The following is a 16,268-nucleotide window of genomic DNA, read 5'->3' as shown; positions in this document are numbered from 1 at the left end:
CTAAAAAGCACACTTGCGGCTAAAATGCCCACTGCAAGCAAAAATAGATATTTCCCCCCTTTATTATGATTTATAAATCTAAAAGCAGAGAGCGTACAGAGCCAAAGAAAAGTACTGCCCTTTCAAGAATAAAGCAACGCCCAATGCAGAAACTGCACGTTACGACCTCCTCTTGAATGATTGATGATGATTTTTTTCAAGCAAACATGCCGTAGAGGAAGTAAGCATTTTCGCAAGATGACGATAAGTCTACGCTTATCCCGAAAAAGGGTTTTAATGGTGCCCAAGAGACAACAAGCCAAAGTGCATTGGAAGAGGCAGACATAAGTTACTATGATTTACTATGAATCAGTGCGGTGTATTTCCACCTAAACATCCACCGTTGGGCAAAAGCAGAATAAAAAGATCATCATATTTAAAACCCAGTTCCAAATCTGCAATAGTTTTTGCTTCTGTTTCTCTATAGTGGAAAATCAGAAGTCAAACACACTACGCTCAAGGATGCTGATCAACCACTGACTTGTTTAAAATAATCATTCCATATAATAAAACCTTTATTAACTGTACAGGCACTTGATTAATCATTTTGTGTTGCATTTACATTCCTAACAATCGTACAAATGTACACGCAAAACACACGTGGCTCTAATCCTTTCGATTTGAAATTGTCAAATTTGACACCAAGTACCACTTCAAAAAAATATTTGGAATCTGAAGGGGTTAAAATACAGTAGTGTATTTGGTTTATATTTATAAAGATTATTTAATGTAGCAATTGTAACAAGATGCATAGTTTGAATGCACTTAATACAGGAAAATAACTTCATTAATGATTCATTTGAAATGTATTTAAGTGCGAAATTGTACCTAAAAATGTTTGGGGGTTATAAAAGGTTAAGAAATTTATTGTACTTAAAAGTTAAACACAACTGAAGAGTTTAAGTCTTGTGCAGTGTTTCGAAGTCTCGCATGATTGAGGCATATTTTTCCCGGAAAATAGCGGTTGGTTTCCAAATGGTATGATCTTTAGGACGGTCGACTTGAGGTTCCACCATATTAGCAATGACACATTTAACTGCACTGAATGCATACGCTGGCCGCTATTAACACCGACAGCTTCCATCTGTGTTCAGATAGCATCATTCCATTCGGATGCTCTCAGCCTGCTTTCCCATCTTCGCCTGTCGTTCTCCAATGACTGTTTGGATCCCAACTAAGGATGAGATAAATGTTTGGCCCTTTTATCTCTCAAAAACCTCATAACCCCCCTTTTTTTTTTTACACTGAGAGTAACAAAGATGAATCCTGCACTAGAGAATGAGGAGCGAGCGAGGAAATCCAAAAGTTGTGCAAGAAACCCAAATATCACAAACCCAAGGTGTCTGTGCCAGTAAACACACAAGACTCGGTGTACTCTGGATGTCATGGAGATGCGTCTATTGTAGTTGGACAGCTGAGAGGCCCAGATGTAGCAAATGCACAAACACGGCCAGCTAAACTAGGTGAACTGGAACCACAGGGAGGACACAGAAGGTATGCGGACATCTAAGCTAACAGTCTTGTTCCCCAATCATAAGAATAGCAATGATTAGGTTTCAACACATCTTTTTCAGACACACTCCAGACTCGTGTGAGCTACTGGCCTCACTCACTCCAGTTTTAGGTGGAGTGCAGGGGTGGATCTATTGCAGTTGGATACAGGGCGGAGGGACACCCCAAAATCCTGCACTCTAAAAGCAGTGGGGTCAAAAATATCCCAAATTGGGTCAAAAAGGGACCAGCTCAACATTTTGGGTTATTCAATTAGCCCAAAAAATTGGGTCAAATTAATAACTTACAAACAACCCAAAAACTGGGCTGCTTTGTGGGATATTAATTAATTATTATTTCCCCCCCCCAACTTATTGGGTTAAATAATACAAAAAGTTGAGTCAGTTTATTTTTCACCCGATTCAATTATTGTTTTGTGGGTTATTCATTTGACCCAAATTATTGGGTAAATTGAATAACCTACAAAACAAACAGGGTTGCTTCGTAGGTTATTTGATTTGACCAAAAGTTTTGAATTAAATAAGTCAAAAAGTTGGGTGGGTTCATATTTGACCAAATTCAGTTGGGTTATTCAATTAACCAAAAAAGTTGTGTCAAACAAATAAACTGCAAAACAAGCCTAAAAATAGGTTGCTTTGTGGATTATTAATTTATTTAGTTTAATAACTTAAAAAGTTGGGTCGGTCCATTTTTTTCTTCACCTAACCGTTTTTAGAGTGTGAAAAATCCCAAAGTATTACCTTTATTCGACAGCTGTGATGTTGCAGATTTTTCGAAATAACCAAAATATAGGCTATTTCAAAACAATGCATAATTGTGTGACGGATTCACTTAAGCCTGTTCAATAAATTAAAGATGAGGCTTGCAGCTTTAGATTTTTTGATCATAGTGGATGAAAAGCACTATAGAAAATAGGTAGATGGTTTTCTATCAGCTTATCGACATGATGTAGTGCAATCATTATCCTTCAAGTATCACACCACTATGGTTTGTACCCCACTTTGACAGTCATGAATAATTTTTTTTTATACCCTTCGCAAGTGTGAAATGAAATTCAAAACTGTTCTTGGTTATCCCAAACTGAATAATACATCGAAGAAGGGCGATACACTCAAGATTTACAGTATGTCTGGTCTTACGCTTCAGTCATAAGGGCTCCGAATCGGCCTGTCTTTTCTCAAATGCGGTAAATTGTGCCCTCTATTCCTTTAACTACATGTGGTTTGACCACTAACCGCAGTCTGTGGCGTGTTCTCCCTCAAGGCTGGGCTGGCAGCCCATGAAGCAGCGGTACGACCCAATAGTATTCTCACAGCGCCAGGTACCACACACCGAGCTTCCAAACTCCTTACACTCATTCTGGTCTGTCGAGAAAGAACGGGAAAGAGCAGTTGGTTAGAAAAGGGCAAGACCAGGGGCACAAATGCAACCACATGTGACCCCCACGCCCACCCCTCCTACACACACACACTCCCTCCCTCTGCTTCTACTGTGGTGGCTGTGCAGCTGGAGTCATCCAGGAAGCCTGTGGTGTAGCTGTCCTCAGTGAACGCAGCAGGCAAGGGGAATGGCCAACAACAATATTATCACAGCAACCAAAGAACTTGTGAAGGAGCTAAAGGGAGACGATCCGGAGGGAGAAGCGGCTCCTGCTCACAATGGGGTCATTCACGCTACTCCTTTGGGGAAAGACACTTGCAGGCCTCCAGACATGTCATTCAGGAACCCCTCGCTTCTTTATGCCACAGAATGGCTTGGACAATTCACACTGGCGATCACAATTTAGTCATGGTCAACTGTGCTGTACCGTCGAAGCTTAATTCTAAATGTAGCGCAACGATCAGATATCTGACGCTGGCATATGCTCTCAAGTATGGGAAATTGAAAAGTGAAGTTGACCTCTTCTCTGCAGCTATAAAATAATTGACTTTTGTGATGATTTTCAACAAGAGTGACTTTTAAACGGATTCTTAAACTTTTCTTGGGCACTTCGAGGGGCTGTGCTAGGCAGAGGTGGCAAAGAAAATAAAAATAAAAACCCTGCCACAGTTTTGGCTTTAGCCCCTAGTGCTAGCGAGCTAGCTAGCTCCTTAGCAGGTAAACGAGCTCCATGGGTGCTAGCTAGTTAAATGAGCACTATGGGTGCTAGCTAGCTAGCTAGCTCCCTAGCAGATAAACGAGCACCATGGGTGCTAGCTAGCTAACTAGCACCTGAGGCTAAAGCCAAACTGTGGCAGGATTTTTACTTTCTGCACCTGGATTTGCCACCTCTGATGCTAAGGAAATTTAGTGTGTGGTTTAAAACGCCACCAAAAGCTGTTCTATGATACAATCATTAATCCTAATATCAAATACACCTGCATTATAATAATAATACCTTTATTTAACCAGATCAAAAAAAAAAATTACCTTCACAGTCAGAAGTGTCCTCGCTGTACTTAAAACCAGCCTCACATAAACACATGAAACTGCCGTCAGTATTGAGGCATCGGCCCCGAGTGCACACGTTGTCTTTGCTACACTCGTCCACATCTATGGTAAAAAGAGAATCAAGATTTATTACATACCCATCACAAAACATACCTCATTGAATCTAATCAGTGCTCCCTTCTGAGTCATAAGTGTTGATAATGAATGCTACATGCTTGATTAGAGGCACAATGGTGGATAATTGCAGCATTACAGCATAACTCGTGCTGCAAAGGGAAGTTGGATCCAAGATGGGAGGCGAGGAAGAATCCTTTTTCCTTTTCTAAACATTTGATGAACCAATATGGTGAGCTTGACAATTTAGTAGGATGTAAGTAATGTGCTAGTCAATCCTCCATTTTTTGTTGTTGAAAATAATATGTCCTATGCAGCCCTCTATGCAGTTTAAATACGGTATTCTGGTTAGTATTGCGTTAGTGGAATATGAGTTAAACAGGTGAGCTGTGATTGGCCGTTGCCTGAGCCCTTGAGCAACTGTGATGTCATCTTTGATCGACATCAAGTGGCAAAATGGCCGCCCCCTCAGATGGATAAAAACTGCTGGATTTTGATGCATAACTCAAATTCCAAAAATGTAATATTAATCAGAATGTCATGCTTAGACTAGTGAGGTCACATATAACATTGTTGTCAAGAAATGTTGAAGGTTGACTTCCACTTTAACCTGTGTATCCACCTGTTGCCATTCAAACAACAGAATAAGTCATCATGGTTTCCTGCGAGCATATCAGGTTTGTGTTCAACTAAACTTGCCCTGATTTCACACTGAGTAACTATTATATTATTATTTCAGTATATATACACAGTACTTTTTCTGACATCTTTGTTTGGTGGGGTGCCGTGAGATTTTTCAAATGTAAAATATGTGTCTTGGCTCAATAAAGATTGGGGAACACTGACCCCTAACTGCTTTGAAATGATGGCAAAATACCAAATACTATAAAGCTGCAAACAAACCCATTCTGGTTTGTCTGTGCCAGCACTGTTGAAAAATGGATGAATGAATGAAAATATGGGACAACCTGATTAATATGATAATCAGTTTCCATGATTTGCTCTGGCTGGCAGCCAAAGAAGCTGACGGAGGCTGGTAGGCTTGCATAACAATCTTCCCAAAGCCTCAGTGGGAGTAATGTCCCTAGGCAAGGAGTGAGCCTTCATCGCTCAACTCTCTGCAGGGTTGTACTAGCAAATACAAGAGCCTGGACCACGGGACCAGCCCATCCCCACAGGCGTCATTTATCTAACTTCACCCTTTACTGTATTGGCAAGACACACTAGAAATAACACGGCTTCAATTCAAACATTCCAGTCAAATCCTTTTAAATTATTTTGACAGCAAATTTGTTGAAAAGAGAAGCTTGTCCACCATAACGGATGACAAAGCAACATTATTTCCCCCAGCGCTATGAAGACTTGGTCACTGGGTGCGGTTGGAATAATATAAAAATGAAGCCGGTGGTGAGATTGATGGGGAGGTTATGGGCAATTAACGTACTATTGCCTGAAGTCTCAGACCTGACTTGAACACCACAATGTATTCCATAAGGAGTCCTACAATTGTGAACAATACTGTATATGTATCTATCTATTTTCTATAGTGATTATCCTAATTAGGGTCACTGGTGAGATGGAACCTATCCTATTTGACTTTGGGCAAGAGATGGGGTACACCCTGGATTGTGTGTTTTGTTGTGTTTTTTTTTTTTTTGCAAAGGGGAAAAGGCCAAATTATGTGACATAAGAAGAGCTGACAACTTCCAAGGAAATGAAAGCTGCATTCATATCAGGAAACTATATTTACAATACAGCTTCATCGCCATAGAAAATTCTCGTACACTAAGCCTGCTGTATGTAGTATGTGGCAACAAGCTTATAAATGAGGTATTGAAGGCTGCCTAAAAAGCACTGAATACCTTGCTCCTATTTCATCATCCTATTTTTGTAATGACACAAAATGAAACAAATTTACACAGTATACTGGATGGGACCGGCTTGTTGAAGATAAACAACCACATCGAATTATAACTACAGAACATTTGGTGAGTTGTATTTTTTTTTTAATTTGCTTCTATTCTGGCCAGTCAAAATATTGTTTTAAAGTGGAAGTCGACCCAAAAACTTTTCTTGACAATAATATGTTCTATGCAGCCCCACTAGTCTAAATACAGTATTTTGGTTAATATTGTGTTAGTTGAATATGAATTAAACAGCAAAATTCAGCAGTTTTTATCAGTATCAGAAGGCGGCCATTTTGCTACTTGCTGTCAAAGTGAAAATGACATCACAGTTGCTCAGGTCTCAGGTAACAACCAATCAAAGCTCAGCTTCACAAAACAGGTGAGCTGTGATCGGCCATTGCCTGAGCCCTGAGCAACTGTGATGTCATCTTTATTCTACAGCAAGTGGCAAAATGGCCGCCCCCTGATATGGATAAAAACGGCTGGATTTTGCCGCAAAACTCATATTCCACAAATGTAATATTAATGTAATATTAATCAGAATGTCACGTTTAGACTAGTGAGGTCACATATAACATATTATTGTCAAGAAATGTTTATGGTTGACTTCCCCTTTAATATTTAACACTGCTTTACATGAAACCAGTCGATTGGGGACAGTTGCACTCAACCAGTCTGCTGCCCGTGTTATAATGTAGCATCAGATTCCAAATAGTTTTAAAAAAAAAATAAATAAAAAAAAAAATAAAAAAATTTATTAAATTTTTTTAATTTATTTGTTTTTTTAAAAAAAGGAGAGCAATGATGATGTTAAATCGAATGAACAATACTGAGCTCTCCTGAAGAGAAAAAAAAAAAAGAAAAGAAAAAAAAAAGATTCCAAATAGGTTAGCTCAAATTATGTTTGATGTCTTTTGAATGGCAATGAATCAATGACAAGTGATCTATGAGGAATTCCAATAAGGAGGTCATATAACAATTAGCATCGTGTTTTTGCTATAGTGTGTTACTTTGCCTTGGCAGCCGGTCCGCCCATCAAGTGTGTTATATCCCTCAGGACAGACACACATATAGGAGCCTTCCGTATTCAGACACCTGCCTTCTCCACAGATCCCCACAACGGTGAAACACTCGTCGATATCTGCGGCATGACATGCAAGGACAAACTTAAGACATAGCATCAAAGCAAGTCAAAGCTGACTGATTTTGCTTTACAATGCATTTACCTCCGCAGGAGGTCCCATCGATCAGCTCGAGGCCATCAGGGCACGCCAAACTGTGGGATTCAACGGCTTTGGTGCACTGACCTCCCACACACATGCCTGTGTCCTCACATTCAGTTCCATCTGTGTTCAAACAAACACACACACGCATAATGATGACATAGTCTCACCAGCTGGAGATCACTGTGTTCTTTTCCAAAAGTTCTGTCATCTTAACGAAGAGTTTCTGGTACTAATCAACCCATTACAGGGTGCCAATTGACATAATTGCTACTCTTGAAAATTAGTGAAGCACATGCTTGCTTTTTGAATCATTGTTACTCATTGTTTAGAGCCCAAGTACATTTCAGTTGTATTTTAATTTTTAAGTTTAAAACACTGGCATTTCAATTCAATTCAATTCAAAATTTTCTTTCATTCTTAAAAAAAAAAAGAAATGAAAGGGGACAGAAAGAAGTCCAACTTATATCTGCCCCTGATTAACAAATAAAAAATTACTAATAATTATTAATAATGTGACAATTAAACAAAATAATTCAATGGCATGACCTTGTGCTATATATATTTTTCCAATAATTGTGCTTTTATACCTTTTTTTAAAATACAAATAGACTGAGATGATTTAGTTTTACAATCCAGAATCCAGATTGTTCTACAAACTGACACCTTGAGTTGAAATTCGCTGTTCTTTTTGTTTTGTTGTGTTTTTAGGTTTGGATAAATATTTTAAGTTGTACTCACCTTCTCTTTTTTTTTTTTAAATTTGATTTGCATGTTGCATGCATGATGGACTTTGTACATTATTTTAAGGCGGTTAAACTCCATCAATTCATTAAATGTGAACGTTTTTAGTTGTATAAATGTTGGATTAGTGTGATCTCTGTATCCACATCCGAAAACGACACAAAATTATTGACACGGCATTAAAATAAAAAAATTGTCTCGGTACACTTTTTAAGTACATTTGACGTGAAATATATATTAATGAAATCAAGCTATTTTTTTTCTATATTTAAACAGTGTTAATGTTTATGAAAGGCTACACTACAGTTTATTTAGGTCATGATGGTGGTTTAACCTGATTTTGAGAACAACTGATCCATGGGATTTAGGAAGTGAAATGGATCCATTTTGCTTCGAACAACAGTTAACTTGGGTTTCAAAATATGTTTTTCTTGATGCGCCTCCACTGACGACCTCCAGGGCGAGGCGCGTAGATAATGCAACCAGGCTGATGTACTGTACGGCACATGACAACGCAGCCAACTGCAGATGATCACATACCTTCGCACGAGAGGCCATCAGGTGCCACGGTAAAGCCGGGGTCAAAGGCCATGCACGAGTAGGAGCCCTCTGTGTTGGTGCAAATGCCCGTGGGACATAAACCTGGGTTCTGGCACTCATCGATATCTGAGCGACAACGGAAGAAAAGTTGATATAATCTTGGCCAAAGAATCCACATTGTGGAAATGCTATACCTTCGCTGTCTGCTAATATTATTAACGACATAGTGAGCTTCAGCCTAAGTGCAAAGCATTAGGTGCAGTAAGTAAATCTCTCTTAATTTGATCGCACTGACTGTTTTATTAAAAAGGACGGGAAGATAAGTATGCAAGATGATCATCGACTGCAAAACAGCAAGCTATTACAGGTGGTGTGTAATTTCTGGATAAACAAACAGTGACTGAGATGGCTGTTATGCGATCACTAAAAATTCCACAGACAAGCGCAGATTATATTCTTTAGGGGGAAAAGAGTGTGGGCCGCCATTAAGTGATGGCTCAGTTTTGCCTTTGGGTGAACAGAGGGAGTTCCACATAGCGAGCTTACTGAGGAAGGATGCACAGCGGTTGACTTAATTTCAAATTAAGGCCTTAATATTTTCCATCATATCATTCAAATCCTATCAGACGCTGACTTGGACCCGGGGTTGTTTTGTGAAACTTTTTCCCAGCGCAGAGACACACATCAGTGGGGGATCATCCTCTCGGGCAAGATCCCCACTTCCATTAAAAAACACAGAACAGTATATGTGAATAACCGAGGCCACGTTTCAATTAAACAATCATCCGGTTTTCTCATTCTCATGAAGGCACAGCAAAGCTAACCTCACTGGATTGGTCAATGCAGACGTTGTATTGCATTGATCTCGTAAACCGTGCCATGTTATAATAAGCCATAAAGTAAAGTTCCTCTGTAATCATGTTGAGGGTCTTAAGTAAATCTTATTTTATCATGGCCTAGATCCAGTAAGATAATTACTACGATGACGACATAAACGAGCCAAGATGAAAAAGTATAAAGGTCGGTTTACCCTCGCAGCCATAACCGTCCGCAGACAACTGAAAGCCGGATCCGCAGCTCCTGCAGGTATAAGATCCCAGGGTGTTTGAGCACAGCTGGCCTGGGCACACGTTAGCTACCAAGCATTCGTCCACATCTGGACACAAATACATGGACGGACACATCACAACCCAGATTGCCATCTCTGGCCTTGAAACAAATACATCCTGCCGGTTTAAATCAGCTAAATTAAAAGTCAGTGAAGCTCGGAAATGTCAACACGTGTATCTCCCTGCTTGAGTTATCTGAAGAGTATTTGACATAATGCGCTATTTTGAGACAGATGTGTATTTGTTTTGAGCACCAGTTAAATAATCAGCGCTCGAGGCAACGGGCTTGATCAGCCAGCTATGATGTGATGTCTGAGAGATGTGGCATAATGCGTCGGCAAACCTGAACCAGATCGAACCCCAGGAAACGACGCATTGACATATAAAGTCCACATCTGTGCGCAAGTAAACAAACAGCATCCAGGAAGCCAAAAGTCTCACCATCACACTGCTGTCTATCCTCAGAGACTTTGTAACCAGGCTGACAGCTGACACATGTGAAGGAACCCTCTGTGTTTGTGCATGTTCCCCGGGGGCATGTAGTGGGCAGCGCACACTCGTCAATGTCTGGCACGAAACAACACAGGATATTAGAAATTCCCGAGAGAAGAAGGGGAATCTCCGCCGCCAAAAAAAACACCTAATTCACCATGACAGATCTTCTACAGCGTTGATAAGACACGTGAATCTATGCGTGGATCCCTTAAAGGGGAAGTAACCCTCCCCCCAAATTTTGGGGGGACAATATGTTCTATGTGGCCCTACTAGTCTAAATATGGCATTTCTGGTTAATATTGCATTAGTGGAATATAAGTTAAGCAGCAAAATCCAAGCCATTTTTATCCATCTCAGGGGGCGGCCATTTTGTCGCTTGCTGTCGACTGAAGATGACATCAATGTTGCTCAGGTCTCAAGTAACAACCAAAAGTCAAAAGTCACCCATAGCTTTTAGAGGCATGTTTTGCCAGGTGCTTTAGGTCTTAATGGGTTAACCCATTAGGGCCTAAAGCGCCAGCTGTTTTAACAATATCAGAAAGGGGCCATTTTGCTACTTGCTGTCGAGTGACAATGACATCACAGTTGCTCAGATCTCAGGTAACAACCGATCACAGCTCAGCTTCAGAAAACTGTGACGTCATCTTTAGTCGACAGCAAATGACAAAACGGCCGCCACCTGAGATGGATAAAAAACGGCTGGATTTTGCTGCATATCTCAAATTCCACAAATGCAAAATTAATCAGAATATCACGTTTAGACTAGTGAGGTCACATATTGTCAAGAAATGTTTAAGATTGACTTCCCCTTTAACGATGAGTGCTGAGTGACCAACCTTCACAGAGTTCTCCGTCATACGACACTTTGTAGCCTGTGGGGCAGTTCTCGCAGGTGTAAGAGCCCTCTGAGTTTAGACAGATGCCATTGGCACAAGTAGACAGCGACTGGCACTCGTCAATATCTGGGTGGGTCACAACAACAACATCGTAGACGTGTTTGGACATCACTCGGATCAAATGTGAAAAGGAATTCTCAAGTTGAATGCAACGGATTTGAAAGCTTGTGTTGTCAAGATGCCCAGTATGTGTCAAAGGAGACCCGGAAAGAACAAATGGTTTTCTCTGAGCAGTGGAGCTGGGCACGAACCTTCACATCGCCGTCGATCTGGAGTCACTCTGTAGCCTGCCTTACACCTGGTGCAGGTGTACGATCCGGCTGTGTTGGCACACACGCCACCAAGGCACCAGTCGCCCTGGGAGCACTCATCCACATCTGTAGACACACACATTCAGGTTCACCAGAAAAGTCTTACTATCATTTTTGATTTATTTTATTTTATTTTTTACTCCTATTACTATTTTAACTACTCTCAAGATTAAAGCGTTAACACTGGAGATTAATTTAAATGTTTTAAAGCGTTAACATTTTTACTCCGCTAATTAATTAACTCAAGCGGTAATTAGTTTTTTTTTAATTCGGTTAATTATTTAACTCAAGCGGTACTCTTTTTTTTTTTTTTACTCGTTTAATTAATTAACTCAGTTTTATTTATTTCCAGTAATGGCCTATAACCTGCAGTCAAACTTGCCCACTGGTTTACTTTCAGTTTTTCAATTCTATTTAACAAACAAAGAAAGCTATTACAACAGTCTTTGATTCTAAATATACTTTCTATTTGATGATTTTACATTAATTACAAGATTTTTCCAAGAATATTTTTTACAAGCTCTGAAGAAAAAAGTAGAAGCAGATGTAGAAAAATGCGATTAATCACGATTAACTCATTTGCTCCCAAAAACGTATAAATACTTTCTATTTTAAATATTACCATGCTCCCAAAGACGTATTTATTTGCTTTTTATGGCAGAGCAGGGTTCACCAATTCCGGTACTCGAGGTCCGGAGTCCTGCAAGTTATAGATGTTTCCGCATACCAACACACCTGTTACTAAAGATCAGGATCGTTATCAGGCATGCTGATGAGCTGATTACATGAATCAGGTGTGCTAGTGGGCGGGCGGAAACATCTTAAACCTGCAGGACTCCGGACCTCGAGGACAGGAATTGGTGAACCCTGTGCTAAAGCATACGGAAGGATTTGAAGCAGCCTCTGAACTGGCAAAGGCAATGGTAGTTATTACAAAAACGGCCAGCAGGTGGCAACAGAGTATAAGAGATCAACCAGGGCCATGTTGAAAAAAGGTCTTTTCTCCACTGTTTTAAATAGATTTGTGAATAATGGCGAAACTTAGCTGTATTCTAATGCTAATTGTTGCAAAACGGAAACACTTAGAAATATACCTGTTTTTCCTGATGAAAGAAGAGACACTAATCTTTCTTTTGGTAGGTTCCATGTTTTTACAGCAATAGAACACAACATTCTGTTAGCCTTGCAAAAGAAATCAAAATTCAGCAAAACAGCCAGGAGTGGAGGGGTTTGCTTCAGAGAAAATGGCTGGGAGGGAATGAGTTAATTACGGAAAAATTGTGCGATTAATTAAATTTTTTTGGGGGATTTTTACGGGGTCCGTAGCAACAAAATGGAGTTGGTAAGATCGAATGACATTTGGACTACTGTATAGAAAATAGATGGATATATAACTAATAGGATTAGATTTCACACAGATGTTGCCCCTAAAAAACAACCCCTTTGAAGGCACCATCTTTATGAGGATTATTACTAAAATTGAATGGGAACTATGCAGATGTATCAAAGGGACAATGGATAACAGCTTCACGCTAAATGAAGGTAAAATTCTACCTTCACATCTCAGCCCATCAGCAGATGGTTCAAAACCAGGATTACAGCTCTGGCACGTGAAGGAACCTGGTGTGTTGATGCAAATTCCTTCAGGACACTTTTTACCAGATACGCACTCATTGATATCTAAAGGGGGGAAAAAAAAAACATGCATGTTTAATTCGGTTGCCATAAACATAGAAGAGCGTAATGAAATACACAGCAGACCTTCACATGCTTTGTCATCGGAGGTGACTTGGTAACCATGGTTGCAGGTGCATCTGTGTGTACCCTCTAGATTGACACAGCGTCCGTGAAGGCAGATCCCCGGAAGCAGACACTCATTCACATCTGGAAAGAAGAAAAAGTGGAAAATAGAAGGGGGGGGGGGGCCTCAGGAAATCAAAAGACACTCGGGCTCTTTGTAAGCTTTTTTTTCTAAAAGCTTCAAATTTGCCATGGAGCTTCTGCAGTAGCACGCGTGCTGCAAACTATTTACACAAGCTGTTACTTTGTCACGGATCTCTCTGTCCGCTGACGACTTACCTTGGCATACGTTGTCCAGTGTGAGTTTGTATCCCTGGAAGCAGTTGCACCTATAGGAGCCCTCGCTGTTGACACACCTTCCACGGCCGCATATGTTTTGGTTCAGGCACTCGTTCACATCTGCGGACATCGAGGGTCATGAAAGGACAACGCATGAACTTTATTGTTCTTTTTTTCAGGTTTCAAATATGTGCCTCAGGATTTTTGGGACAATAAAAGTTGCTTGCCAAAATATCAGTATAAATAGTAACTTGTGGTTGTTATATTGTGCTAGAAAGGGAAATAATTAGGGAAAGCATCATGAGTGTGTAAAAAACAGCCTTCTTTAAATTCAACTCGTTAAGGCTTTTACGATTTGGTGCAGGAGATGCCTTTTCCACTTTGTGAGTCAGAGCTGTTGATCCAGCATTTACTACTTGTGGAAAAACTTTGAGTAGGAGTATTGTTTTGTAGTGCAATTTTTTGAATGAATCGACAACTATTTAATAATCCGAGTATTTGTTTGGAGACATTTTTTTTTAAGTTAAAACTGTCCAAATCCGCTGATTTCAGCATATCAACAGTAATTGTTCACCGATTTCTGTAGTCCTTCATGAAAGAAGACTGATTATCTTCTGTGTTTAATCAAAATAAGAGATGTGAAAACAATGACCGAACTGATAAATCATAGTACAATATTAATTCCGCCTTCTTTTTAAAAAAATCACTACATGAATATGAAGTACGGAATAAACACTGATCACTGGTTAATAATAATGGGGGTGGGGGGGGGGGGGGGGTTTGTAATAGACTTTAATGCAAAATTTAAATGAATCTAATTAGTCCATTTTCACTGAAGCAACCCTCTTCGCTCTCGCAACAGAATTTTATCAGGAAAAAAAGTACGTTTGTATCTGTTTCCATTTTACAGTAATTAGTATTAGAATATAGCTAAGTTTCATCATGATTCACAAACCTGTTGAAAACAGTGGGGGAAAGAGCTTATTGCAACATGGCCCTGGTTGATCTCTTATACTCTGCTGCAACCTGCTGGCCGTTTTTTTGTAATAACTACCATTGCTTTAAGCGACCTCTTTAGGTCAGAGGCTGCATGAAAGCCTTCTGTATGCTCTGCCATAAAAAATACCCCCAAAACATTAAAAACGTATAAATACGTTTTTGGGACCACGGCAATATTTAAAATAGAACTTTTTATACGTTTTTGGGAGCAAATGAGTTAATTGATTGAATAATCAATAGATTAACCGTTATAAAAAATATTTGATAGTGCCAGCACTAAAAGGAAGGCACTTGTTTGTCTGCAAAGGAGGTGGAGAAAGAACTGGAATTAAAAGAGGCAAACAAAAGGAGAAAATAACAGACAACATTTTGTTTGGCGCAATGCAGTCATGCAATCTCCCCTCAGCCTGTGTGATAATCTTTGACAAGGCAAATGGAGCTGTTCACTATCACAACGGCAATTAAGCTTATCCGCGACCCGGCCAATTGGGCGCAAATTGCCGTACTCCCGTCAGATGGCTGAAGCAAAAACTGGAAACTGCCTGTTTATGCCGGACGAGCTCCAGTAGGCCTGGATGTGGATTATGTTGACAAAATGTTTACCTTTAACCTCTCATCTGCAATTTATTCTTAACAGATTGCTCCAGATTAACCAAGTAGTTCATGAGGAGTTCTGCGTGGAAATCTGGCATCTAGATGATACACACAGGCCAATTTTCTTCACACTAATTAGAATAAATCAATGGCAAGGTGCTGCAAACAAACACTTCTGAAGTCAATTTCATTTAGACTCCAACCTTTCACATGTCTGGAATACTCAAGACAGGAGTTTAGGTTTCCAAACTAATTAGTGGGGAGTGTAAGGTCACGGAGAGGGGATGTGGTAAGTCACACCATTCGGGTTGTTATGTAACCGGGCCACGTTGGGGCGGGCTCAGTGTTAGCATCAAGCCGTCAACGCAACACACAACATGTGCTACATGCATCCAAATCTAATCGACCACAGTGAGAGGACGTGCCGGTTGAGTGAGAAGAATTGTTTGCAAGTCGGGACCTCTTCGCAGTCGGTAGTTGACCGTTTGACCCTCCTCATACATCTCCAGTGACTGCCTGGTCCCCTCACCCAAGCCGGCGGTGCTAATCAAATCCTGCCGGGCCTCCAGCGCACCCAACAGTACAGTGGTCGCAGCTCTCCAACAATAACATGCTGTTTGTTCAAGGCTGTGGCCAAGAGAAAATATTTGGATTCTCCCAAATTGAAGTATTATAAACAATCTTTTCTTTTTCGGGGGCCACTGATATCAGAAGATCAACAATAACAGTGAAGATGTTTAAACAATATTGTGGATATTACCGCGGGCTGCTGAGCTGATATTTCATACATGAAGGCACTGAATGGACTCGGAGGGAGGAGGGCGGAGTACAATCCCGCCGTCACCACTGTGGTTTTTAACCTGTCATGTTGGCCTTATAACGCCGCACGGCTGACATAAAACATCCACGCCAAGCTGGTTTGAAGTTTAAAAACAAATGTATCCTATACACATTTAAACACACGAACAGCCTTTGAAAAATAAAAAAAAAACAGTCAAACTAAAGGAGCTTAAATTTGGTGCTGGATCACAGACTGTCGGCAAGTCATTACCGCCGGGGCTTGTTGCCATGTCAACTCAGTTGGGTCTGGCAATTCCATTTGGAAAAAGCAGCTTTTAAATGTAACCTAATGCAAAACGCTTTTCAACAAAACCTGAGCGCTTTCCACGGCAGCGGTCTCAGGGAACGCTTACACGACAGCGATATATAAAAACTCTTCTTTGTCGTTTTTGATTGCTTTCACATACAGATGAAATCACTGTCAAATCAATTCTTG

At 40.2% G+C, this 16,268-nt stretch overlaps 1 protein-coding gene across 2 annotated transcripts in view; it reads right to left on the bottom strand.

Moving 5' to 3' along the window:
• Positions 1-16,268, bottom strand: part of LOC144044067 (latent-transforming growth factor beta-binding protein 2-like) — a 103,089-nt gene that overhangs the window by 18,533 nt on the left and 68,288 nt on the right. Inside the window, exons 20-31 of one of the 2 annotated variants that reach the window (XM_077558264.1) lie at positions 13,400-13,519; positions 13,082-13,204; positions 12,875-13,000; positions 11,261-11,386; positions 10,950-11,075; positions 10,060-10,185; positions 9,540-9,665; positions 8,510-8,635; positions 7,229-7,348; positions 7,018-7,143; positions 3,961-4,083; positions 2,787-2,915 (exon numbers count right to left, since the gene is read on the bottom strand). In XM_077558264.1, coding sequence (XP_077414390.1) covers positions 2,787-2,915; positions 3,961-4,083; positions 7,018-7,143; positions 7,229-7,348; positions 8,510-8,635; positions 9,540-9,665; positions 10,060-10,185; positions 10,950-11,075; positions 11,261-11,386; positions 12,875-13,000; positions 13,082-13,204; positions 13,400-13,519 — 1,497 coding nt within the window. The remainder of the gene's footprint in view (positions 1-2,786; positions 2,916-3,960; positions 4,084-7,017; positions 7,144-7,228; positions 7,349-8,509; positions 8,636-9,539; positions 9,666-10,059; positions 10,186-10,949; positions 11,076-11,260; positions 11,387-12,874; positions 13,001-13,081; positions 13,205-13,399; positions 13,520-16,268) is intronic. The other variant, XM_077558274.1, reaches the window with a different exon arrangement.

This window comes from Vanacampus margaritifer, chromosome 1 (assembly GCF_051991255.1).
Source record: "Vanacampus margaritifer isolate UIUO_Vmar chromosome 1, RoL_Vmar_1.0, whole genome shotgun sequence".
Taxonomy (NCBI): Eukaryota; Metazoa; Chordata; class Actinopteri; order Syngnathiformes; family Syngnathidae; genus Vanacampus; species Vanacampus margaritifer.
The sequence above is the reverse complement of the archived record's forward strand: the minus strand, read 5'-3'. Positions and strand labels throughout refer to the sequence as shown.